Source organism: Globicephala melas, chromosome 9 (assembly GCF_963455315.2).
Source record: "Globicephala melas chromosome 9, mGloMel1.2, whole genome shotgun sequence".
NCBI lineage: Eukaryota > Metazoa > Chordata > Mammalia > Artiodactyla > Delphinidae > Globicephala > Globicephala melas.
The window spans coordinates 14,614,076-14,639,771 of NC_083322.1; the positions used below are offsets into that span (position 1 = coordinate 14,614,076).

General features: G+C 39.9%; 1 protein-coding gene across 2 annotated transcripts in view; it reads left to right on the forward strand.

Moving 5' to 3' along the window:
- The window catches only part of LOC115851733 (zinc finger CCCH-type antiviral protein 1-like), a 184,598-nt gene that overhangs the window by 151,689 nt on the left and 7,213 nt on the right, over positions 1–25,696 (forward strand). For both annotated transcript variants that reach the window (XM_060305258.1, XM_030853948.2), the window contains 3 exons: positions 7,034–7,080; positions 12,827–12,987; positions 17,609–17,754. In XM_060305258.1, the coding sequence (XP_060161241.1) occupies positions 7,034–7,080; positions 12,827–12,987; positions 17,609–17,754 (354 nt within the window). The remainder of the gene's footprint in view (positions 1–7,033; positions 7,081–12,826; positions 12,988–17,608; positions 17,755–25,696) is intronic.

The following is a 25,696-nucleotide window of genomic DNA, read 5'->3' on the forward strand; positions in this document are numbered from 1 at the left end:
CATGCGCAAAGTGGAATAATAGCACTTGAAGGTAGACTGTGATAGGTGAAAAATATATAACATATACCCTAAAGCAACCACTAAAAAAAAAATAATTGTAGCTAATAAGCCAACAAAGGAGTAAAAATGAAATAATAAAAAGGTAGTCCAAAAGAAGGTGGAAAAAGAGGAAAAGGGGAACAAGGAACAGATGGGACAAATAGAAAGCAGGTACCAAGATGGTAGATTTAAATCCAGACCTGTCGGTAATCATATTAAATATGAACAGTTTAATATCCCCATTAAAGGGCAGAGATTGTCAGATTGGATAAAAAGCAAGATCCACTTATCCGCTGCTTACAAGACACCCACATTAAATATAAAGGCACGAGTAGGTTAAAAGTATGAGGAAGGATATACCATTGCTAACGCTCATCACAAAACCTGGAGTGGCTATACTAACATTAGCCAAAACAGTTCTCATGGTAAAGAATATTAACAAGGATAAAGAGGATTATTTCATAGTAATAAAGTGGCCAGTTCATCAAGAAGTCATAAAAATCTTCGAAGAGACAACCCTCAGAATGGGAGAAAATATTTGCAACTGACAAAGGATTAATCTCCAAAATATACAAGCAGCTCATGCAGCTCAATATCAAAAAAAAAAACAACCCAATCCAAAAATGGGTGGAAGACCTAAATAGACATTTCTCCAAAGAAGATATACAGATTGCCAACAAACACATGAAAGAATGCTCAACATCGCTAATCATTAGAGAAATGCAAATCAAAACTACAATAGGTATCACCTCACAGCAGTCAGAATGGCCATCATCAAAAAAATCTACAAACAGTAAATGCTGGAGAGGGTGTGGAGAAAAGGGAACCTTTTTGCACTGTTGGTGGGAATGTAAATTGATACAGTCACTATGGAGAACAGTATGGAAGTTCCTTAAAAACTAAAAAGAGAACTACCATATGACCTAGCAATCCCACTACTGGGCATATACGCTGAGAAAACCATAATTCAAAAAGAGACATGTACCACAGTGTTCATTGCAGCACTGTTTACAATAGCCAGGACATGGAAGCAACCTAAGTGTCCATCGACAGATGAATGGATAAAGAAGATGTGGCACATATATACAATGGAATATTACTCAGCCATAAAAAGAAACAAAATTGAGTTATTTGTAGTGAGGTGGATGGACCTAGAGTCTGTTGTACAGAGTGAAGTAAGTCAGAAAGAGAAAACCAAATACTGTATGCTAACACACACACACACACACACACACACACACACACACACACACATATATATATATAAAATCTTAAAAAAAAAAAGGTTATGATGAATCTAGGGGCAGGACAGGAATAAAGATGCAGACATAGAGAATGAACTTGAGGACATGGGGAGGGGGAAGCGTAAGCTGGGACGAAGTAAGAGAGTAACTTTGACATATATACACTACTAAATGTAAAAGTGATAGCTAGTGGGAAGCAGCCGCATAGCATACGGAGATCAGCTCGGTGCTTTGTGACCACCTAGAGGGGTGGGATAGGGAGGGTGGGAGGGAGACGCACGAGGGAGGGGATATGGGGATATATGTGTACATATAGCTGATTCACTTTGTTATACAGCAGAAACTAACACAACATTGTAAAGTAATTATACTCCAATAAAGATGTTTTTTAAAAAAGTGTAAATAAAAAGAATTTTAGAATAAATGGATCTTTTTACACAAAACAAAAGAGTCATAAAAATCTTAAATGTTTATGTGCCTAGTAATAGAGCTTCAAAATACGTGAAGCAAAAACTGACAGAACTGCATGCATGTATAAACAAATCTACAATTCTGGTCAGAGATTTCAACACTCCTCTTTCAGTAATTGATAGCAGGGATGCAGTCAACCCTTGAAATTAGTTCTGGGGAACTAATGGGAAGTGGGAAGTAAAAGTGGTGAGATGTGAGGGAGGAGAGGGAAAGGAAGAAGCGGAGAGGTTAGGAGCCTAGACCTCATCCTGAGGGCAGTGCCTGGATCCTGAAGGGTTTTGAGCAGGCTAGAGACATCATTAGGTGTGCCTTTTGGAAAGATTGCTCTCATTTTACACTGGAGAGTGGTTTGTCACAGTGCAAGAGAGGAAGAATCAACATGGCTTCAGCATGTTTAATTGCTGATGGCACTGAGCCAGTGTAGGAGGAGAGCTTGCCGATACAGGAAAGGGGATCCAGAGTACTGGTGGAGGAATTATCTTCAGAAATGAAGGGATATATTTCTTCCAGTTTAATGGGAGGGAGAAAGAATTGGGTGCAAGTACAATCCGGTTTGTAGTTGGGTGGCAGTACATTGCAGGACCACCCATCTCATGGTTTCTATTCTCACAGTAGAGAAAGCAGAGTCATATGTTGAGAATGAGACAAGTGTGGCAAGGCAAGGCAAGGTTGAGGGAGAGTAGAAATTTGAAATACTTATCGTGGAGAATGAGAGAAAACAGATTAGGGATGGCGTAATTACTTAGCATTGAGGCCGCTGTTCAGACTGACGATCGTGAAGTTATAGTGGCACAGATTAAAGTCCTGTAGTTCTGTTTATCAGCATTCAGATACCCAGGTGTAGCAAGGAGAAAACAGGCAGTTGGAGTGATCTGCAGCTGGGGCTTTATCAGGCATGTGTGATGAAAGGACAACTGGGAAGAGATGTTGTGCAGATCAGAGTGTGCATTTGAAGCGATGATAGACGATACACTGAAAGGGAAAGTAGTGGGCAAGTAAACATGCTGGAGCTTTGTAGATTCTTCCTCTCAAATCTACCCACTGCATTACACTGGTCGGAGCCATCATCATCTCTCACCAAGATTATTGGAAGGTTTCCTAGTCATCTCCCTGCCTGTGGTCTTGAAAGTAGGATGTCAGGGTGGTGGCTGACAAGTGAAATGCTGTTTATTGGTGTTGAGCAGACTGAGAAGCTGAGAGGCTAACACAGTACATGCATCCTGTGGGTGACAGGAGGACTTGGAGTGAAGAGGGAGACCTTCCAGGAGCCTTTTTGCTTAGTCGCGTTTTTCCAAAAGGAGAGCTCTCATCTCACTTCCCGACCTGAACTTGTTTGCTGCTGGCATCTCCATGTTGCTTCTCTTTGCTCCTTGAATTGTTCCGCGCAGAAATTTGTGGCCATCTTAATCTCTCCCTTTCTGATAGAAGATGTATATGTCATAGCCTCTAGGAAGCGTAAATAGTTCTTGGCATTCAACCACTTTTTCTGAATCATTTTCCGCCCTTAATAACCAACATCCATTTTATCTTTGGATTCAGTTCTTTCATTCACTTCAGGGAAACTTTCTTTTCTTTTATTTCTGAAATAATTGTCTTACTCTGTTCTATTTATCGGAGTTGAAGGTACCAATTATTTTTATGTTGGCTCATCTTGGTCTCTTTTCTGTATCTATCATTTATCTCTAGTTGCTTTAGCTACTTTGTTCTTTTTTCTCTGCCTTCAGTTATGGTTATCGTGGGCCTTTTCTCTGTGGCATTGATTTGCTTTTAAACCGTATCTGTTCTTTTCCCCATTAGTTGATTTTTTAAAGTCATACTGGCATTATTTTGGTCCTCACATTATTTCCATAGTTCTGTGGTCTCCCATTGTGTTGTTTTATTACCACATCTTTGAAGTTAGAAAGAGGAATGGCTATTCTTATTAAGTTAGGGGCCACACTGTGCTGCCAGGATCTTTCTTTCCCCCCTTGGCCACTGCTTTTCTCGGTTTAGGGCATATCTTACCCACTTATTTACTTGCTTGGTTTCTGCTGATCGAGTGGAGCAGTAATTTTTGACAGATCTGTATTACTATTTTTATTCTTTCCTCATTGTTCATGCGTGTTGCAGATTAACGATTCCGTGATAATGCCTTACGCCTCCATCTTAACCAACAACGCAGACCCGTGGCAAGATTTTTATAAATACTCTTATTGAGTGGTTTGGATGTGAACTTTTGATGTTACCCTTCATATTTTGATGGGAGTGGTAGCAACTTAATCTAGTGGAAAATCAGAATCATTGGTTGTATTTGGGCATCTCTAATGTAACTTCACCGTGTTTATAAATTGGTTGTAAAGTTACTGTTTGTTGGCAGGAGGAACCTGATCACCGTTTATTTGCTCCTGCTGACTGTGGTGAAAAACCACAGGAATGTGGATTTCAGGGTGCCTTCAGTTACCCCATGAACCTTTATTTACCATCTGATGACATTTTTAATTCTTTTCTTGCCAGCGTAAAGATGTTAGTTATACGTTGGTGAGTCAGGCCGCTTAATAGGTGGTATTTCTGCTTTCCTGAGTAAAGTTAACCTCCGTGGAGTTGTCCTCTAAGTAGCAGGTGTGAATACCTGAGCTAAGATATTTTACGAGCAGACCTTACCGTCTGGTTGCTTTACCTCAGGCCCCTCCAGACTCCACTCACCACTTGCCTTTCTTGCTCTCTTGACTTGTTTTATACTGTATAGAAAGAAAGGATGCATTAAAAAGGGATATTTGTTCGCCTAGCTGATTGAAACCTTAAAGTTCTCTTTTGTCCTCCAAACTTTTTTACACGTGTGACCCACTTAAAGGAAATGCCTGCCGTCTGTCTGCGATTTTTTTTACAACCTTTTCACTGGGGGCATGTAGTCTCTAGAAAAATAGTATCCTTTTTTTTGCGGTACACGGGCCTCTCACTGTTGTGGCCTCTCCCGTTGCGGAGCACAGGCTCCGGACGCGCAGGCTCAGTGGCCATGGCTCACGGGCCCAGCCGCTCCGCGGCATGTGGGATCCTCCCGGACCGGGGCACGAACCCGTGTCCCCTGCATCGGCAGGTGGACTCTCAACCACTGCGCCACCAGGGAAGCCCTAGTATCCTTTTTCTGACTACAATAGATTGGAAATGCCTAGCACTACAGTAATAAAACAGTTAAAGAGTAGATAGCTACTTTGCATTGATTTTCTTTTAGTTTATCACTTATTAGATCTTTTGAAATCCTGATAGGTAAACTGTTAAGACTTGATCCTTGTTTTTGGTTTTATTTTGCATGTGACTATGTTTAAAAAGTCCAAACTGTGCTGAAAGCACAAGGGCCACTGTAAATAATCTTTATCCAGTCTCAGATTTCTGTTTAATTATTTGCAAAAGGAATTGACACTTCTTTTCATCCTATTTCTTTCTTCTTCCATAATCCCCTTTGGCTTTTTTACCTCAGTTGAGGAACTCTACAGGGTTCTAATCTTTGTCCCTTTGCCAAGGGAGGGGAAGCAGTGAGGGTCAGAAGTGAAGTAATTTGAGCACAGTTTCATGTCTAATAATCCCTTCAGAACTCTGTGAGGTACAGAGATTGTTCTGTACTTCTTGGCCTAAGGAAATATACCAAGAGAAGTGGAGTAGTTTGGTCAGTGTGTCTGACTCCAAAGCTCCTACTCCCCACCCCCCCGCACCAAACCCCGCAAAGTAGCGATTTATTCAGGAGGGAAAGTCTGGTTTTAGGAATTATGGGTGGTGCAGCCCAGTGGTTAAAAGCATTTCAGAAAGATAAATTAGGAGGAAATTGTTTAACTTCCTTGTATGTTGGTTTCATCTGTAAACAGAGATAGTGAGCACTTCTTTGTGTTGCTGTGGGCCTGAGTTAGTGTTCATACAGTGCATAACAAAATAATAATTCAGTAAATGGCAGCTTAGAAAAATAAAGATCTAATATTAGAGCAGATCCAGAAGCAAGGCTGACTTACTAACTTAACTTGGAGCTCCTGATCCTGGACAACCTATTGGTTTAAACTGACTGGAGTTGGATGGATGCTGTCCAGAGTTACTGTCCTGCTAAAATACCTGATTCCAAAATAATGGTTCATAGTTGTTGAAAAGAAGTGTTAAAATCCGAGTCCCGCGTATGCTAGGGTTAAGGTATGTTGATTTCATGAGGAATGCAACATAGGTCTAGGTTTCTTTAAATCTGGGAGACTTCCTTGGTGGCACAGTGGTTAAGAATCTGCCTGCCGATGCAGGGGACACGGGTTCGATCCCTGGTCGGGGAAAATCCCACATGCCACGGAACAACGAAGCCCAGGTGCCACATACTGAGCCTATGCTCTAGAGCCCAAGAGCCACAGCTACTGAGCCCACATGCCACAACTGCTGAAGCCCGTGTGCCCTAGGGCCCACATGCCACGACTACTGAGCCCGTGTGCTACAACTACTGAAGCCTGCATGCCTAGAGCCTATGCTCTGCAGCAAGAGAAGCCACCGCAGTGAGAAGTCCGAGCACCGCAACGAAGAGTAGCCCCTGCTCGCCGCAACTAGAGAAAGCCTGCGCACAACAATGAAGACCCAGCGCAGCCAAAAAAAAAAAATAAATTCTGGTGCCCTCTTGCTTCAGTGAAAGAGCACTTGGTTAGTGCAAGTTAGTTCAAGTAAAAAGAGTTGATTGAAGGATACATGGACACCTTATGGAATTTAAGGGCAGGGAGTATTGGCTGGGCCTCCTTGGTACTAGAAAACTGTCAGAAACTGAAGGTGTTCACTTCACCCTTTAGGGTCTAACTTATGGTTCTCTTTATATTCTTTCTCTTTTTATAGCATTCTACAACATGGTACAGCATTTGCATTGTTTAGTTTCTTGAGTGTATTTGAATTGCTGTTGGGCACCCACTAGATCTGGTGACCATTGTGGCCCATGTTGATAGAGTCATTTGTACTAAATGTGGCCATTTAAGGACCACCTTTTTAGCAGAAGATACAGGTTTGTAGAGGATAAGCCTACAGAGAAGAGCAGGTGCAGAAACCCTGTCTGTTATTAATATTTTCACAAAAGAAAGAAAGGTCTAGAAACTAGTTGTGTGTTTATTAGCCCAGTTCCCCAAACTGAAACTTCTAGCATTACTTGATGGCAGAATGCCCTGATAGCATGCTAACTTTTTATGAGAAAATAATTCTCTTGGAAGTTGATCCTGCAAATCTAAATTTGTAAGTTTGCTGTTGTCACTTTATAATAAGTATTGAATGTTAATCTTCATCTTCTTTTGAATTTCTTCCAGAGATATGAAGACTATGGAATGGCTCCCCCATCAGGCCCATTACCAAGGTAAGGTTTTTAGGAGAAAATGTATCAGGACTTTCTCACATATGCTGTTTCTTAAATTTTGCAGATTTGTTTCTTTTAGCTAATGTGAGCAGATGAAAAACTCTTGAGTTGTGTGTTATCTTGATCTAACCAGAAGAGGGGGAAAAAAGTTGGAATTTAAGTCCTGCTTCCAGTAGTGACAGACTAGATAATTTGCTGATGATAACTGGAAAAGCTAGACAAGATTTAAAAATAAAAACAAAAAACCAGGTGGCTGACAGGGCAGTGAAGCAGTATGGGGCCAAGATCTAGCAAATCCAGAGAGATGAGCCCTGCCTTTCTCCCGCGGATACCTGCTGATTCCAGAGGAGGTGACTGAGAAGCTGAGCAAAACTTTTGACGGACTCATGAGGCTTGCTTAAAAATGCACCATATTGAAAGTTGTGTGGTACATGTAAAGCCATGTTAGTGGGGCACTTTGATGCCTTGAAAGAATCAAAATATATTTGAAAAGAAAAATGGCTGAAAATCAATAATCTAAGTGTCTGTCTCAATGTTAAAAAAAAGACCTAATAAACCTAGGGAAGTAGAAGGAAGGAAATAATAAAAATAAGAATAGAAATTAATGAAGTAGAAAACAAATACCATACTAGAGAGGACCAACAAAGCTGAAAGTTAGTTCTTTGAAAAATTCCTAGAAAGAGAAAACCTGAATAGTCCTATAACTATTGAGATTAAAGTCATTATTAAAATTCTTCCCACAAAGGAAACTTCAGGGCCAGGTGGCTTCAACAGTGAATTCTACCAAACACTGAAGGAGTAAAAGATACCAATGTCATACAAACTCTTCTAAAGAACAGAAAAAAGAGAAAACACTCCTCAACTCATTTTATGAGACCAGCATAACTTTGATACCAAAGACAAGAAGGACAAGGACATTGTAAGAAAGGAAACATTAAGGGCCAGTTTCACTCCTGACCATAGATGCCAAAAAATTTGAAACTATACATTAGCAAGTATATCCAGCAATATAATCAATAGGATATCTATCATATCATAATCAAATTGGATTTTTTTCCAGCATTGCAAGAGTAGTTTAAAATTTTTAAAAATCATTGTAATTCTCCACTTTGCGGTGAATAAAGGAGAAAAATGTTCTCATTTCAATAGATACAACATTTGATAAAGTTCAACATCCATACATGGTAAAAATCTTAGCAAACACAGGATAGGAGCAGACTGATAGTAATCTGATAATAAGGTATCTTGGCAAATATTGCTTAATGGTGAAATGTTAAAAGCTTTCCTCTTCAGAGCAAGAGCGAGACAAAGAGGCCGGCTTGCATCACTTCCATTCGGCATTGCCCTGTGGGGTCCTGGCCAGTGTAATAAGGCAAGAAAAAGAAACAAAAGGAGTAAGGAATTCAAAGAGAGAAATAATACTGTTATTATTCACAGATGATATAATTTTGTAGCAGAAAAAACTAAAATGTCAACACATGAATTGTTAGAAGTAAGCGACTTTAGCAAGATGGCTAAGTAGCAAGATAGTTAAATTACAAGGTAGCTGGATACGAAGATTACAGAGATCAGTATACAGCATTATAAGACCAGTATACAAAAATCTGTTCTGTTTATGAGCAGTTACAGAAAATAAACAATTTTAAAGATACTATATAAAATAGCGTTCAAAAATATAAAATACCTCAGGATAAATCTAACTGAAGATATTCAAGCCTTCTAAAGAAAGATATTCATGGATTGTGCAACTCAGTATTTTTTAAATGTCAGTTCTCCCCCAGTGATCTATAGATTTATTGCAGTCCCATTCACAATCCCAGTAGTTTGTTGGGTTTTTTAATACCTGGAAATTGACAAACTCACTCTGAAATGTATGTGGAAATGCAAAGGGCCAAGAACAGCCAAGACACTTTGAGAAAGAAGAATAAGATGTTAGGATTGTTCTAAATGTTATAAATTACTGTCAAGGAATTAAGAGTGTGGTATAAAGCAAGACAAATAGACTATTAGAACAGAAGAGAGGGTTGGTAATTCAGACCCACATGTGAATAGACAGTTGATTTATTTCAGTGAAGGAATTGTAGATAAACAGATTTAGTCTCAGAAATCATATTCCACTATCCCTTTAATGATCGGAAGTCACACAGAAGTAGGAATGTTATCTGCTTCCTCCTTTTTCTTTTTTTAAAAATTTATTTATTATTTATTTATTTTTGTTTGCATTGGATCTTTGTTGCTGTGTGCGGGCTTTCTCTAGTTGTGGCAAGCGGGGGCTATTCTTTGTTGCGGTGTGTGGCTTCTCACTGCGGTGGCTTCTCTCGTTGGGGAGCACGAGCTCTAGGTGCCCGGGCTTCAGTAGTTGTGGCACGTGGGCTCAGTAGTTGTGGCTCGCGGACTCTAGAGCCCAGGCTCAGTAGTTGTGGCGCACGGGATTAGCTGCTCCACGGCATGTGGGATCTTCCCGGACCTGGGCTCAAAGCCGTATCCCCTGCATTGGCAGGCGGGTTCTTAACCACTGCGCCACCAGGGAAACCCACTTTTTCTTTATTTTTCTTTTATTTGCCCTCATTTTCAGCAGGGTTTCTTTTATTTTTCCCCAACCCTCCTCCCCCACCAAGGCAGTGCTTTGTGGTCCAAAAGCAACAAAGGGAACAGGTGGAGATTAGGTGATCCCGGGCAGAAGCTAATGATAGGGGGACCAGGTGACCTGACTTGCCCAGTTCTGTCCTAATTTACAGCTGTTGTTCAGTGTAATTATTAATAAATTTCACTCTCAAAAGTGTTCTGGTTTGGATAATAAATTTTATGGTCACCCAAGATAAAAGATTCTAGAGTATTTGGAGTGTACTGAACTATCTGAGCACACAATTTAGGATTAAAAGGATGCAAATGTAGGCAGGAGGGTGCTTATTGACTGGGTAAAGCAGAAATAAGTAAAGGACAAGAGATAGTTCCTGGGTGGATGGTCCAGAGATTATGATTAGGTTAGGTGAGCTCCAGTTTACAGATCTGGAAGAAGGAGTGTGCATTGGCTAAGCTCTTAGATATGTAAGGCCAGAGAGGTCAGACATCTGTTTCCGAGGTCAATCTAAAACAGCAGCATTTATTTAAAGAGATTAATATAGGTAGCCTGAGTTTCAGTTTATGAGCTGTACTCCAGAAATCACAGTATAGGGTAAGGGCAAGTTGGTGTACTTTCTCATCGAACAGGTATAATCTGTTAATTACTAGTTAACTGTCATTTGCAAGAAACTGTAATTAAATTATCATCTTTTTTTATTCTTAAATTTCTTTAGAAGAGTGGTTCTCAGGGTGAGATTCTTAGATCCCTAGAAGGTCCTTGAGAACCGTTCAGGGAGGTCTGTCAGGTCAAAACTATTTTTTATAATAATATTGTTATCTGACTTCTCTCATTCAGTTGACCCTTGCACCAAGGTGCGAAAGCAATGGTGGGTGAAACTGGTGCCTTAGCATGAATCCAGACGGTGGCACCCAGCTGTTGACGGACTCGCTCCAGTGTTCTTCACTGCTGGGCAATCACAGCTTTTTTTTTTTTTTTTTGCGGTACGCGGGCCTCTCACTGCTGTGGCCTCTCCCGTTGCGGAGCAGAGGCTCCGGACGCGCAGGCTCAGCGGCCACGGCTCACGGGCCTAGCCGCTCCACGGCATGTGGGATCTTCCCGGACCGGGGCACGAACCCGTGTCCCCTGCATCGGCAGGCGGACCCTCAACCACTGCGCCACCAGGGAAGCCCCACAGCTTTTTTTTAAATGCCAGTTTTATGTTAGTATGTTATTGATGAAGTAGTAAAAATTAGTTTTATTAAACCTAGACCCTTGAGTCTTTAACAGTCTGGGTGACAAAAGAGGGGATGCATATAAAGCACTTCTGCTGAATATGGCCTTTTGAAGAAAGGCACTTGTTCACTTGTTTGAGTTGAGAATTGAACTAACTGGTGCCGTGTTTTTGCTTGAACAAACAGCCAGCGGACTTGGGTGTTTGGCCTCGAAAATGAACCTGTCACTTCAAGGAAAACAACTGACAGCATTTGTTGCCAATAATAAAATTGAGCTTTCAGGTGAAAATTAGAATTTTGGAAACTTGTCTGCCACCGTGCAATTGACAGCTTCCTAGTACTTAAAGCCTTCTCTGATGAGCTCAATGGTGATATTAATGAATGTGATTTGGGGTTACTGTAAAATAAAACGTGTCAGTAAAATAAAAGTCTGCATAACTCATTGAACCAGTATTTTCTAAATGACCAATGTCGTAAAACCACGCATAGGTCTATTCAAAGTGCAAGAAAGACCAGTGGTTTTAATGTAACAGAGATGAAAAGTTCATTGATACTGTTTCAGAGTCTGTATTGCCACTCACCTTAAGGAAATATTGTTGAGTTCTGATGTGGTTTCAAAGAAGAATAATTAACCGAAATACTATTTGAATATTATCTGGAAAGGCTGTTAAAATCTTCCTCCTTTTCCCAACTACATATTTATGTGAGGTGAGCTTTTCTTCTTAAAATAACTGATGGCAACTGATTGAATACAAAGTTTATGAGAATCTAGATGTCTCCTCTTAAGGACCTTTTTTTTAAATGTAGAATTCTTCTCATTTAATTTTTTTTGAGGGGGGTGGAAAATATCGTTAATTTTATAAAAAATGTTGACATGTAATAGGTTTAATAATGTTATTTTTAAATGAATATTTAATTTTTTCAGTTTTAATTTTGAACATGAAAACTATCTATAGGTACGGTACGCATAAACAAAAGCTCTCGGGAGTCCTCATTTTTATGAACTAAATAGTTTGAGAACCACTGCTTTAGAGCACTGGTTTTTAGCCTTGATGAAGCTCAGGGTCATCAGTGGAGCTTTAAAAACTACCAGTGTCTGGGTCTCACATCTAAAGAGTCTGTTTTCATTGGTCTCGGGTGCAGCATGGGCTCCCCAGGTAACGCTACCATGCGGCCAAGGTTGAGAACCACCCCTTTAGTTGGGCGCTGGAGGTGAACGGGCCCCGGGGCTTGAGCCACACCCTCTTTGGGTCTGTAAACTAGAGCATTTCTTCTTCAGTCATCCAGCGGATTGGACAAGCATCAGCTGTGTTCCGGCATGTATACTGGATGGCATATATACTTTTCATAGCCCTGGAGATTTGTCTGTGAGCAAATAGAGTCCCTGCCCTCAGAGGGCTCAGAGCCCATCTTTTATTTTCCTAGTTCATTTCCTTCCTTTTGGAGTCTGATGCTTTAATAAGAGGAGCCATTACATGTTAAATAATTTCTTTTGCTATTTTCTCATTTTCTGGAGAATATACAGTTTTATAATGTCATCAAATAACTAGTTTAGGCCAATTCCAAATTTGCGATAATTGGTGGATAATTATCCAGTATGGTCTTTTTGGCAGTGCTTGTATTTTGCATTGTCTGTCAGTCAATCAACAAAACAAAGAATGTATCCTGATAGCCTACATGATTTCCCATACCTTGCAGGTGCTGTGCTTTGCAGTGGATCTTGTCTCCCTTATTAATTGTTTTGTATTTGAACCTTGTTGCATAGCACTTATACCAAACAATATTCAGACATATTCATTTTTAATCTGGAGCCTGCGTTCTGGGAGAGGAGATGGATAATGAGCCAACAGACAAATAGGTCTTATTTTTCCTTAAGGGCTGAGGGTGGACCTAATAAAGTGCCGGAGTCGGGCAAGTGTGGTCCTGACGCTTGGGTGCGCTTCGCTTTCAGACCAGGTTTTGGCCCCGGTTTGCTGCAGTCTGCGGAGCTGCTGCCTGCCGAGCCCCAGCAGCCCCAGGCCTCGTCTGAAGCCACCTCGTGTGCTGCCCGAGGGATCTACCCTGACGAGGTGTCATCGGTGGCCCGGCCTCGGCCTGTCGGGGGCACCACAGGTACACGTGGCTATTTACCTTGCGTTTCTTTTTAGCTAACTTCTGCAGAGATCATTTTCGACTTCCCAGAGCATCAGCATCCCGTTACTGGCCTCTTCCGCCGGTAAGAGCCGCGTCCCCTCGGATCCCGGTAAAGATGTAGGGCTAGGGAGGTAGGAAAGGAGAGAGTGGCTGAGATCCCAAGACTGATGGCCTCTGGTTTGTTCCTGAGTAAGTGTCTCGAAAACAGTCCCTTCACATGGAATTCACACCCACACCTCTTCCAGGGAAAGCGTTTCTGAAGTCTTACAGTGAACTGAAAGACCTATCTCTGAGTGCTTGCAGTGGCACGAAAACAAGCGTTTATTTTAAAGAAGGCACTTTTCCAGTTTGTAATAAGCAACCTAAAAGTTGATGCAGAGGGAGATTTGTGTTTTATTTGGTCATTTCTGGGAGGGTATAACCACTGTTTTCTCCTTGAGCCTTACCTCCCTCATTTTTTCCCTTCTACCTTTATTAATAATCATCTTTTTCTCATTCTAAAGTGTCCTTGTCATTATCCCATGCCTCTATGCCTGTCCCTTCCCTGCTGTCACGCATGGGCAGAGTCGGCAGTGGAGGGCCTGGGGAAGCTGGTGGCCACATGGAACTGTTCTAGGTTTTTTTCCACCTCCTGTTTCATGTCATCATTAAAAGAACAATCCTAGTGTCATTTGTGAGTAACCAGTGCAGTCCTTTACTTGGCAGTTCAACAGTGAAAGGTCACATTTTCTGAAGTTGTCTTCTAATTCATTACTAAACTTTTAAGTCTTGGCACACTGCTTTTCTTTACTTTTAGTATTTAGGTTTGCTTTAATTACCTGTGGGAAGTCAAATAAAATCTATACCAGATTATCTCCACAGAGGAAATAAAAGTTCTCAGTTTATGTTCTTGAAAGAACATGAAGTGCCCAATTCCTGGAGCTCTTGAAGCCGGAGAGAAAATATGTTTTATTTTTAAAGGATTCTAAAATATATTTTAACTAGTTGTTTGGGAAACATTACACATAATGTGGTTTACTTGTAAAACTACAATATTTAGTATATTCAGTGTAAAGATACAGGGAATTTTTTTTCAGACCAAAATTAAAATTTTTTCATATATTCAGTTTTGCTTTTTTAGAAAAAGAGCTATAAATACCAATATTTTAACAATCTTTTTTGTCAGTTTTTGAGATGCATGTAGAAATTTGAGGAAAGGAAGAGCCCTTAGAATTTTGGTAAAGCAAAAAAGGTATAATGGTTTCTGAATTGAGTATCCTCAATAATTATATCCAGATTAGGAATAAATTTATTTTCAGAAAATGAGAAGAAAAGAAAAAAAATACATTTGTCTCAGAGTCCCCTGGGAATTTTGTGATACTAGTTGAACCCACAACAAATCCTCATCAAGTTCAGTAGATGCTTGACGTTTATGAGGGATTCATTCTGAGATCTTTGTAAATCCCCAAATTTTCAAACACTGCTAGACCTCATAGTTGATTTCCCTCATCAGTCCAACAGAAGTGTAAGTGGACCAGCTAAGAGACCCTTTCCAGACCCATAATGAGAGACACTGCTGGTTGTTGACACACAGCACCCAGCATGGCTGAGCTGATATTCTGACAAAGCAGTTGGCCGGTCAGCCTCCACCAGGTTGCATGAGACCCAATCTTGTGCCCCAGATTACAAATCACTGTTGCATGTCATGAAACTTCATCTCATGAATAGTTGATACTATGAACACTGATTTGTGCATATCACTCAGTGTTCCCCGAGCTCTTTCCATTTCTTTCTTTTTTTTTTTCTTTCTGTTTCTTGTACAGCTACTCTAAAAAGTCCTCAGAGTTCATTATTACTCTCTCTTACTGCATTTTATTACCAGGGCTCAGAGCCCATCTTTTATTTTCCTAGTTCATTTCCTTCCTTTGGGAGTCTGATGCTTTAATAAGAGGAGCCATTACATGTTAAATAATTTCTTTTGCTATTTTCTCATTTTCTGGAGAATATACAGTTTTATAATGTCATCAAATAACTAGTTTAGGCCAATTCCAAATTTGCGATAATTGATGGATAATTATCCAGTATGGTCTTTTTGGCAGTTCTTGTATTTTGCATTGTCTGTCAGTCAGTCAACAAAACAAAGAATGTATCCTGATAGCCTACATGATTTCCCATACCTTGCAGGTGCTGTGCTTTGCAGTGGGTCTTGTTTCCCTTATTAATTGTTTTGTATTTGAACCTTGTTGCATAGCACTTATACCAAACAATATTCAGCCATATTCAATTTTAATCTGAAGGAATATAGAAATTATATGTATGAAATATTTGAAGAGGAAGTTATTTTCTAAAAATTTGCCATAAGAGATTAAATTGTGTAAAAATTTGAAATGGAAAAAATACTAAGATATACTAGAAAAGTTACTTTTCTGACTATGTAAAATTATCAAATATGTATATGTCTAAAACTTACCAAAAGCAAAAGGAAAGTAGTACCTAGGAAGATTTATAGCAGATATGACCAAGAGGTAAGCTTATTATAGAGAATGGCTCATAAATTGATAAATGGGCAAACTGCAAAAGATAAACAGGCAAAGGACAGAAAGAAGGAATGCACAAAAGAAATGCGTGTGTATCATATGAAAGTAAACATGAAAAATGTCCAGTTTTGAAAATGATTAAAGAAATGCAAATTAAAACCATGATGAGCCACCATTTCAATCATGAAATTGTTTTTATAATAATGTGATGTGGCAAAATTAGCGTTCGGTTTCTTTATCTGTACAATGGGGATAACTTTAGTACTTACCTCTTATGGTTATTTGATGATTGAAGAAGATAACAAACGTAAAGTGCTTAAAATAGTGCGTGGCATACAACAAATTTTAATAAATATTAGCGGCCATTATTATTACTATTGTATTATTTCCGGTGATGGTGTAAATCATTAAACTTTCAGAAAGCAGCTTGGCAGTATAACTTCATGAGCCTTTGATTTGATAAGTTTGGGAATATAGGCTCCCCTCACTGAAGAAATGCAAAATACTGGAGAAAAACTACATGTACAAAGATGTTTATTATTATTCAGAATAGCAAACAACTGTGAGCTCCCTCAGTACCCAGTTATAAGGGCATCAGTAGTAAACCGTACAGCTATTGAAAATGAAGAGCTCAGATAGAGCCAGAAAAAGGGAATTTACGATTTCCTGGTTGCCTCCTGTGCATTTGGTACTTGACCTATTTTATCTCTTTTAATCCTTGAAATAACACTGTGAGGTAGACTTTTTAACTTCATTTGAAAAGTGAGGCGTTGAGGCTCAGCTGGAGTGATTAGTGGGTGTCCGAGGTCACAGGACTTGTCAGTGGCTGAGCTGCAATGCAAACCCAGGCTTGCTCGGGGTGATGGGCCACTTGAATCATGGGGGAGCTTGTGCTGTCTCGTTAAGTGAACAAAGCAAGATACAGAATCCTGCCTGAACTGTGACCTCAACTACTGTTACAATTTTAACACAAAGGTATGCTTTTCTCCCTATGCAGCTGTCTGAACCTTTATAAGTGATGGGGAACACTGTGCTGCATTTCTGTTCTTTGCAACATTTGCTCAAACAATGTCTGTTGGGCAAACAGTACTGATAGTTCTAATAGTTTTAATACTGTTATGAATCTTCAGTAACTGACAAGCACTCCTGCAGAGTACGTTTTTAAAAATGTATTTGATTAACAGAGGCTGTTAATTAGGCAACTAGAGTAGGAGTAGACTTGAAGATGGAGGGGGCCACCTCCCTTATCTCTGTGAAAACCCTGAACCTTTGTGGGACCAGTCTGAGCATCACAGATGAATTAGATGATCCTAGGAGCATTTGTAAATTGGTATTTTATTTCACAGTGTTTAAAGATCTGTTTTTCCTCCCTCCATCTGTTGAAAAGAGATATTTCCGTATGCCGAAGTTGATGGGGGAGAAAAATATGTTGTTTAAAGCCTGGCTTTCACAGCCACACAAGGCCATAGTGAGTCTGAGTGTAGAATGAGTGCTAGAGATCATCTGTCTTTGCTATCAAGTATACCTCAATGAGAAGGCTGGGTGGGTGGCGTTAAATTTTTAATTATGATATGACTAAGTTATGAAAACAATGTGAATGTAACAAAAATGTACTTTAACATTCTGAATTCACACTCTGCCTGTTAAGGAAACAAAAGCATATTGTATTTTCAGCCCCTTGTTAGTCTGAAAGCCATAAGCAAGAACCAGGTTTCAGCTTCTTCGTGGCTCCAACAGCTTTCACTCCTTTTTTCTGAATCGATAAGGTCATCCTTATTTGTAGCCTCTACAGAAATGAATGGAAGGGCCCTCTGTTATGCCCTTTATTCCCAGTCCTTTGATGTCTGGCTGGGAAAATATGAACATCACTATTAGCCACTGTATTGAAAGGAAGTAAAAGCCTGCAAACCCAGAAACTCATGGTCTGTTTTTCTTAGGAAATGTCTTCTCTGGAGGTAGAATTGGTGCCACGTTTGAGCAATGCTCGTATCCCCAGGGCGTGCTGTGGTCAGAACCGAAGTGTCTTACTGGGCAGCCTCACCCCCCTACCAGTGTTCACTGGGCCACTCATTGTGTTCCTCCAGGCTCCCAGATCCAGCACCTGACACAGGTGGGAATTGCCAGCAGAATTGGAGCTCAGCCAGTGGAAATCCAACCAGGCAGAGGCAGCCAGTATGGGGGACCAGGCTGGCCTTCGTACGGGGAGGATGAAGCTGGCCGGAGAGAGGCTGTGAGTACCTTGTGTTGGGATCGTCATTGAGAATTCAGACATGATCACTTAGTGTAGCTGCTGCTGCTTCTGCTCGGGGGATCTCTTTTTAAAACCTACATAAAGTTTTAACTCCCCTCACTTTTTTCCCCCTTGAGTGTGTTTTTTTCTTGCAGTTTGTAGATGGGAAATTCCCTCTGACCAGAGTGGGAGAGTATTGGCATTGAAATTTGGGAAAGTATATAATTTTTCTTGAGGTAGCTTTCAGGCTTGAAGTAGTGAGTTTTAAAAAATAACTTAAGGGGGCGGAGTCAACATGGTGGTGTGGGAAGACACCAAGTTAGCGTCTCCTCACAACTAGGGCATCTGCTGGCTGCTGGTGGGGACCCTGACATCCAAGGAGATGGGAGGAACCCCCAAGTGAACCGGTAGGATGTGGAGGGACAGAGGGGGAAGGAGAAGTGGAGGCCAGGCAGGATTGGTGCCCCTGAGGCTGGGGAGAACAGGAGGGGCAGGCGGGAGGGGCCCTCCAGGAGGTGCGGGAGAGGAGCGGAGGGCGATTGCCCCGCCCACTTGGGCATGGGGAGCCTGCTGGACTACCATATGAGGTCCCCTGCCCTCTGAGAACAGGGTTGGGGGGCACGCCTGGGCCCCTTCTGTTCCTTGAGCCTAAGCCCTGCCCCCCACAGCCCCCAGGGCCTTTTCCAGCCCTGTGGGTCCTCAACATAGGCCCTGCCCACTTGCCCAAACCTAGCCCTTGCTTAGGCCCCACCCTCCACAGCCAAGGCCTTTTCCTTGTTTTTTCTTTTTTTTTCTTTCTTTCTTTCTTTTTTTTTCTCTCTTCTCCCTCCTCCTCTTTTTTTACTGTTGTGGTTCCATTGTACCTTCCGGTTGTTGATTCATCTATATTTTTATTTTTATATTCTTTCTAACATATCTGTTAGTTTCCTAGTCTAATTTTATTTTTTACTTTGTTATTGTTCTCTCTCTCTCTTTTTTTTTTTTGCCACCCCACGTGGCTTGCGGGATCATAGTTCATGAGCTGGGGACCGGGCCGAAGCTCCTGCGGTGGGAGCTCCATGTCAGAACCACTGGATAGCAAATAACCTCAGACCCCAGGGAATAATCATTGGAGTGAGGTCTCACGGGGTCTCTCATCTCAGCACCAAGACCCACCTCTACCCGATAGCCTACAAACTCCAGCGTTGGAAGCCTCAGGCCAGACAACCAGTAAGACAGGATCACAATCCCACTCATTAAAAAAAAAAAAAAAATGAGACAGCCAAAAAATATGTCACAGATGAAGGAACAAGGTAAAAACCTACGAGACCAAATAAATGAAGAGGAAATAGGCAATCTACCTGAAAAAGAATTCACAGTAATGATAGTAAAGATGATCCAGAATCTCAGAAATAGAATGGAGGCACGGATTGAGAAAATAGAAGAAATGTTTAACAAAGATCTAGAAGAACTAAAGAACAAACAAACAGATGAACAACACAATAACTGAAACGAAAAATACATTAGAAGGAATCAGTAACAATAACTGAGGCAGAAGAACGGATAAGTGAGCTGGAAGACAAAATGGTGGAAATAACTGCTGAGGAACAGAATAAGGAAAAAAGAATGGAAAGAAGACATTCTCAGAGACCTCTGGGACAACAGTAAACGCACCAACATTCGAATTATAGGGGTCCCAGAAGAAGAAGAGAAAAAAAGAAAGGGTCTAAGAAAATATTTGAAGAGATTATAGTCGAAACTTCCCTAACATGGGGAAGGAAATAGTCACCCAAGTCCAGGAAGCACAGAGTCCCATATAGGATAAACCCTAGGAAAAACGCACCAAGACACATATTAATCAAAGTAACAAAAATTAAATTCAAAGAAAAAATATTAAAAGCAGCAAGGGAAAACAAAAAATAACATACAAAGGAACCCCCATAAGGTTATCAGCTGATTTTTCAGCAGAAACTATGCAGGCCAGAAGGGAGTGGCAGGATATACTTAAAGTGATGAAAGAGAAAAACCTACAATCAAGATTACTCTACCCAGCAAGGATCTCATTCAGATTCGATGGAGAAATCAAAAGCTTTTCAGACAAGCAAAAGCTAAGAGACTTCAGCACCACCAAACCAGCTTTACAACAGATGCTAAAGAAACTTCTCTAGGCGGGAAACACAAGAGGAGAAAAGGACCTACAAAACCAAACCCAAAACAATTAGGAAAATGGTAATAAGAATATACATAATAATAACCTTGAAAGTAATTGGATTAAATGCCCCAACCAAAAGACACAGATACAAAAACAATACCCATATAAAATGGGTCTGAATGGATACAAAAACAAGACCTATATATATGCTGTCTACAAGAGATCCACTTCAGACCTAGGGACACATACAGACTGAAGGTGAAGGGATGGAAAAAGATATTCCATGCAAATGGAAATCAAAAGAAAGCTAGAGTAGCAATACTCGTATCTGATAAAATAGAGTTTAAAATAAAGACTATTACAATACAGAGAAGGACACTACATAATGATCAAAGGATCAGTCCAAGAAGAAGATATGACAATTATAAATGTTTATGCACCCAATATAGGAGCACCTCAATACATAAGGCAAATGCTAACAACCATGAAAGGAGAAACCAACAGTAGCACAATAATAGTAGGGGACTTTAACATTCCACTTAACACCAATGGACAGATCATCCAAACAGAAAATAAGGAAACACAAGCTTTAAATGACACAATAGACCAGATAGATTTAATTGATATTTATAGAACATTCCACCCCAAAGTGGCAGAATACACTTTCTTCTCAAGTGCACATGGAACATTCTCAGGATAGATCACATCTTGGGTCACAAATCAAGCCTCAGAAAATTTAAGAAAATTTAAATCATATCAAGCATCTTTTCTGACCACAATGCTATGAGATTGGAAATCAGTTACAGGGAAAAATCTGTAAAAAACACAAATACATGGAGGCTAAACAGTGCTCTACTAAGTTACCAAGAGATCACTGAAGAAATCAAAGAAGAAATAAAAAAATACATAGAAACAAATGATAACGAAAACACAATGACCCAAAACCTATGGGATGTAGCAAAAGCAGTTCTAAGAGGGAAGTTTATAGCAATTCAGTCTCACCTCAAGGAAAATAAAAATCTCAAACAATCCACCCCTACACTTAAAACAACTAGAGGAAGAACAAAGAAAACCCAAAGTCAGTAGAAGAAAGAAATCATAAAAATCAGAGCAGAAATAAATGAAATAGAAACAAAGAAAACAGCAGCTAAGATCAATAAAACTAAAAGCTGGTTCTTTGAGAAGATACTTATCAAGAAAAAAAGGGAGAGGATGCAAATCAATAAACTTAGAAATGAAAAAGGAGAAATCACAACTGACACTGTAGAAATACAAAGGATTATAAGAGACTACTACAAACAACTATATGCCAGTAAAATGGACAACCACGAAGAAATGGACAAATTCTTGGAAAGATACAATTTTCCAAGACTGAACCAGGAAGAATTAGAAAATATAAACAAACCTATCACAAATAATGAAATTGAAACCGTAATTAAAAATCTTCCAACAAACAAAAGTCCAGGACCAGATGGCTTCACAGGCAAATTCTATCAAACATTTAGAGAAGAGCTAACACTGATCCTTCTCAAACTCTTCCAAAAAATTGCAGAGGGAGAAACACTCCCAAATTCATTCTATGAAGCCACAATCACCCGGATACCAAAACCAGCAAAAGATATCACACAAAAAAATTATAGACCAATATCACTGATGAAGATAGATGCAAAAATCCTGAACAAAATACTAGCAAACAGAATGCAACAACACATTAAAAGATTCATGCACCATGATCAAGTAAGATTTATCCCAGGGATGCAAGGATTCTTCAGTATATACGTAGATCAATCAATGCGATACACCACATTAACAAATTAAGGAATTAAAACCACATGATCCTCTCAATAGATGCAGAAAAAGCTTTTGACAAAATTCAGTTCAAAATTCATTTATGATAAAAAACTCTCCAGAAAATGGGCATAGAGGGAACCTACCTCAACATAATAAAGGTCATATATGACAAACCCACAACAAGCATCATACTCAGTGGTGAAAAACTGAAAGCATTTCCACTAAGATCAGGAACAAGACAAGGATGACCACTCTTGCCACTCTTATTCAACATAGTTTTGGAAGTCCTAGCCATGGCCATCAGAGAAGAAAAAGAAATAAAAGGAATACAAATTGGAAAAGAAGAAGTAAAACTGTCACTGTTTGCCGATGACATGATACTATACATAGAGAATCCTAAAGATGCCAGCAGAAGACTACTAGAACTAATCAGTGAATTTGGTAAGGTTGCAGGATACAAAATTAATGCATATAAATCTCTGGCATTCCTGTACATCAACAATGAAAAATCAGAAAGAGATATTAAGGAAACAATCCCATTTACCATCGCAACAACAACAACAAAATACTTAGGAATAAACCTCCCTAAGGAGGCAAAAGACTTGTACTCATAAAACTATAAAACACTGATGAAAGAAATCAAAGATGACATAAACAGATGGAGAAATATACCATGTGCTTGCATTGGAAGAATCAATATTGTGAAAATGACTATACTACCCAAACCAATCTACAGATTCAGTTTAATCCCTATCAAACTACCAATGGCATTCTTCACAGAATTAGAACAAAAAATTTTGCAATTCATATGGAAACATAAAAGACCCCGAATAACCAAAGCAATCTTGAGAAAGAAAAATGGAGTTGGAGAAATCAGGCTCCTTGACTTCAAACAATACCACAAAGCTACAGTAATCAAGACAGTGTGGTACTCGCACAAAAACAGAAATATAGATCAACAGTACAGGATAGAATGCCCAGTGTTAAACCCATGCACATATGGGCACCTAATTTACGACAAGGGAGGCAAGAACATAACAGTGGAGAAAGTACAGCCTCTTCAATAAGTGGTGTTGGGAAAACTGGACAGCCACATGTAAAAGAATGAAATTAGAACATCACCTGACACCATACACAAAAATAAACTCCAAATGGATTAAAGACCTAAATGTAAGACCAGACACTATAAAACTCTTAGAGGAAAACATAGGAAAAACACTCTTTGACATAAACCACAGCAAGATCTTTTTTGACCCACCTCTTAGAGAAATGGAAATAAAAACAAAAATAAACAAATGGGACTTAATTAAATGTAAAAGCTTTTGCACAGCAAAGGAAACCATAAACAAGACAAAAAGACAACCCTCAGAATGGGAGAAAATATTTGCAAATGAAACAATAGACCAAGGATTAATCTCCAAAATATACAAACAGTTCATGGAGCTCAAATCAAAATACAAACAATCCAATTAAAAAAATGGGTGGAAGACCTAAATAGACATTTCACCAAGGAAGACATACAGATGGCCAACAGGCATGTGAAAAGATGCTCAACATCACTAATCATTAGAGAAATGCAAATCAAAACTACAATGAGGTATCACCTCACAGCAGTCAGAATGGCCATCATCAAAAAATCTACAAACAATAAATGCTGGAAAGGGTGTGGTGAAAAGGGAACCCTCCTGCACTGTTGGGAATGTAAATTGATACAACCACTATGGAGAACAGTATGGAGGTTCCTTAAAAAACTAAAAATAAAGCTACCATATGACCCAGCAACCCCACTACTGGGCATATACCCTGAGAAAACCATAATTCAAAAAGAGACATGTACCACAGTGTCCATTGCAGCTCTATTTACAGTAGCCAGGACATGGAAGCAACCTAAGTGTCCATCAACAGATGAATGGATAAAGAAGATGTGGTGCATATATACAATGGAATATTACTCAGCCATAAAAAGAAACGAAATTGGGTTATTTGTAGTGAGGTGGATGGACCTAGAGTCTGTCATACAGAGTGAAGTATGTCAAAAAGAGAAAAACAAATACTGTATGCTAACACATATATATAGAATCAAAAAAAATGATGCTGATGAACCTAGTTGCAGGACAGGAATAAAGATGTAGTCATAGAGAATGGACTTGAGGACACAGGGTGGGAGGGCAAAGCTGGGGCAAAGTGAGAGTGGCATTGACATATATACACTACCGAATGTAAAATAGTTAGCTAGTGGGAAGCAGCAGCATAGCACAGGGAGATCAGCTCGGTGCTTTGTGATGACCTAGAGGGATGAGATAGGGAGGATGGAAGGGAGGCTCAAGAGAGAGGGGATATGGGGACATATGTATGTGTATGGCTGATTCACTTTGTTGTACAACAGAAACTAACAGTATTGTGAAGCAATTATACTCCAATAAAGATCCATTAAAAAAACTTAAAAATAATAAAAGCAATATTCATTATGAAAAATCTGCAAGAGGCCTAAGAAACAGTTACTTTTCCTACCATTTTTTTCAATTATGGTCAACATAAAATTTACCGTTTGAACCATTTTTAAGTGTACACCTCAGTGGTTTTAAATGCGTTTGTAATATTATGCAACGATCCCACCATCCATCTCCATAGCTCATTTCATCTGAAAAACTGAAATTCTATACCCATTAAACCCCAACTCCCCATTCGCCGCTCCCCCCAACTCCAGGCAAGCACCATCCTACTTTCTGCCTCTATAATTTTGACCTTTAAGGAGTGTGTTTGAACCTCTAAAATCTGGACTTGATCTTTGGTGTGATAACTATATAAATATTCTTGATCTCACATACCTCCTTGCTCTCCATTTGAGCTTTATTGTTGGTTTGTTAATGTCATTTCCATTATAACCACCGTGAGTAGGTGCCTTTGCCGTAAGCAAACTGTTTGGGACATCGCAATACATAAGTCATCTTTCGGAGGCTTCTTATCACTGTGGTCACTCCTTGAAAGGAATGGAACCAATACGGGCACCGGTAATTTCTACAAATGCTTTCATTTTTCTCAAGAATTTTATACCGAAGGGGATTAAATTAATGAATTTGAAAACACAAACCAAAATAATATTTTTTGTTTTATCCTCATCACTCTGCCTCAGCTTTCATTGCACTTACATGCTTTTCCAGCAGATACAGTACATTCCCTTTGTGACTGGTTGCTTTTACTCAGTGGAAAGAAATTAACTTTAGGATATAATGTTCCCCTGAAAGACACATGGCTATCCTTATAGTCTCAGGTCTCTGCTTTCCATTTGCTGACAGTTTGCTTTTTCTGTGCCCAGCTTAGTTTCCTGAGGTGTTCTGGGTTTTCCCGTCAAATCCGACATGCACTTTTAGAGGGCCTCTCGGTCATGATGTGGAGAAGTGAAATGTAGAAGTTTTTCTAGGGCTTGACTGTCATGTTTACCAGGCTATCAGGTTGCTCTTCGCACAAGTGAAACCACAGACGTAGTGTGTGTGTGTGTATGTAAAGAGATTTTTCATTGAAAAAATATGGAAAAAAATCACTGAAAAGTATAATTCTTTCAAAGGAATGCTTGATCTGTATTTTGCCAACGTCAGCAAAACTATTGTATGTTTTAGCGCAGATAGCTTTTTAAAGAAAAGGCTCTACAGAGCACTGATACACAGACACATGGACAGACAGGACAGAAGATGACTTTGTGATCTCGTCGCTGTCCCGTGGGCCCAGTCTGTGTTCTCATCACACCTTCCTTGGGCTCTGGACTCTGAGCAAAGGCAGTTGCTGTTCCCGTCGGTCCGTCTGCCAATATGTGCTTATCCCTTTGAGCAGACATCTTCATCCGACCTTCCCATCCGTGGGCTGCTCTGGCCTCCCTCTCTGTCCAGCTCTTTAGGGCCCTTCCTGGTTCCCCAGCAGCCCACTCACTTCCACACACGGCAGCGCAGGGATTAGCCAGTGGGGCCGACTGCACATTCATTCTTTCTGTCTGTCTTTAAGCAAGTGCTTATAGGCCCTTGTTTT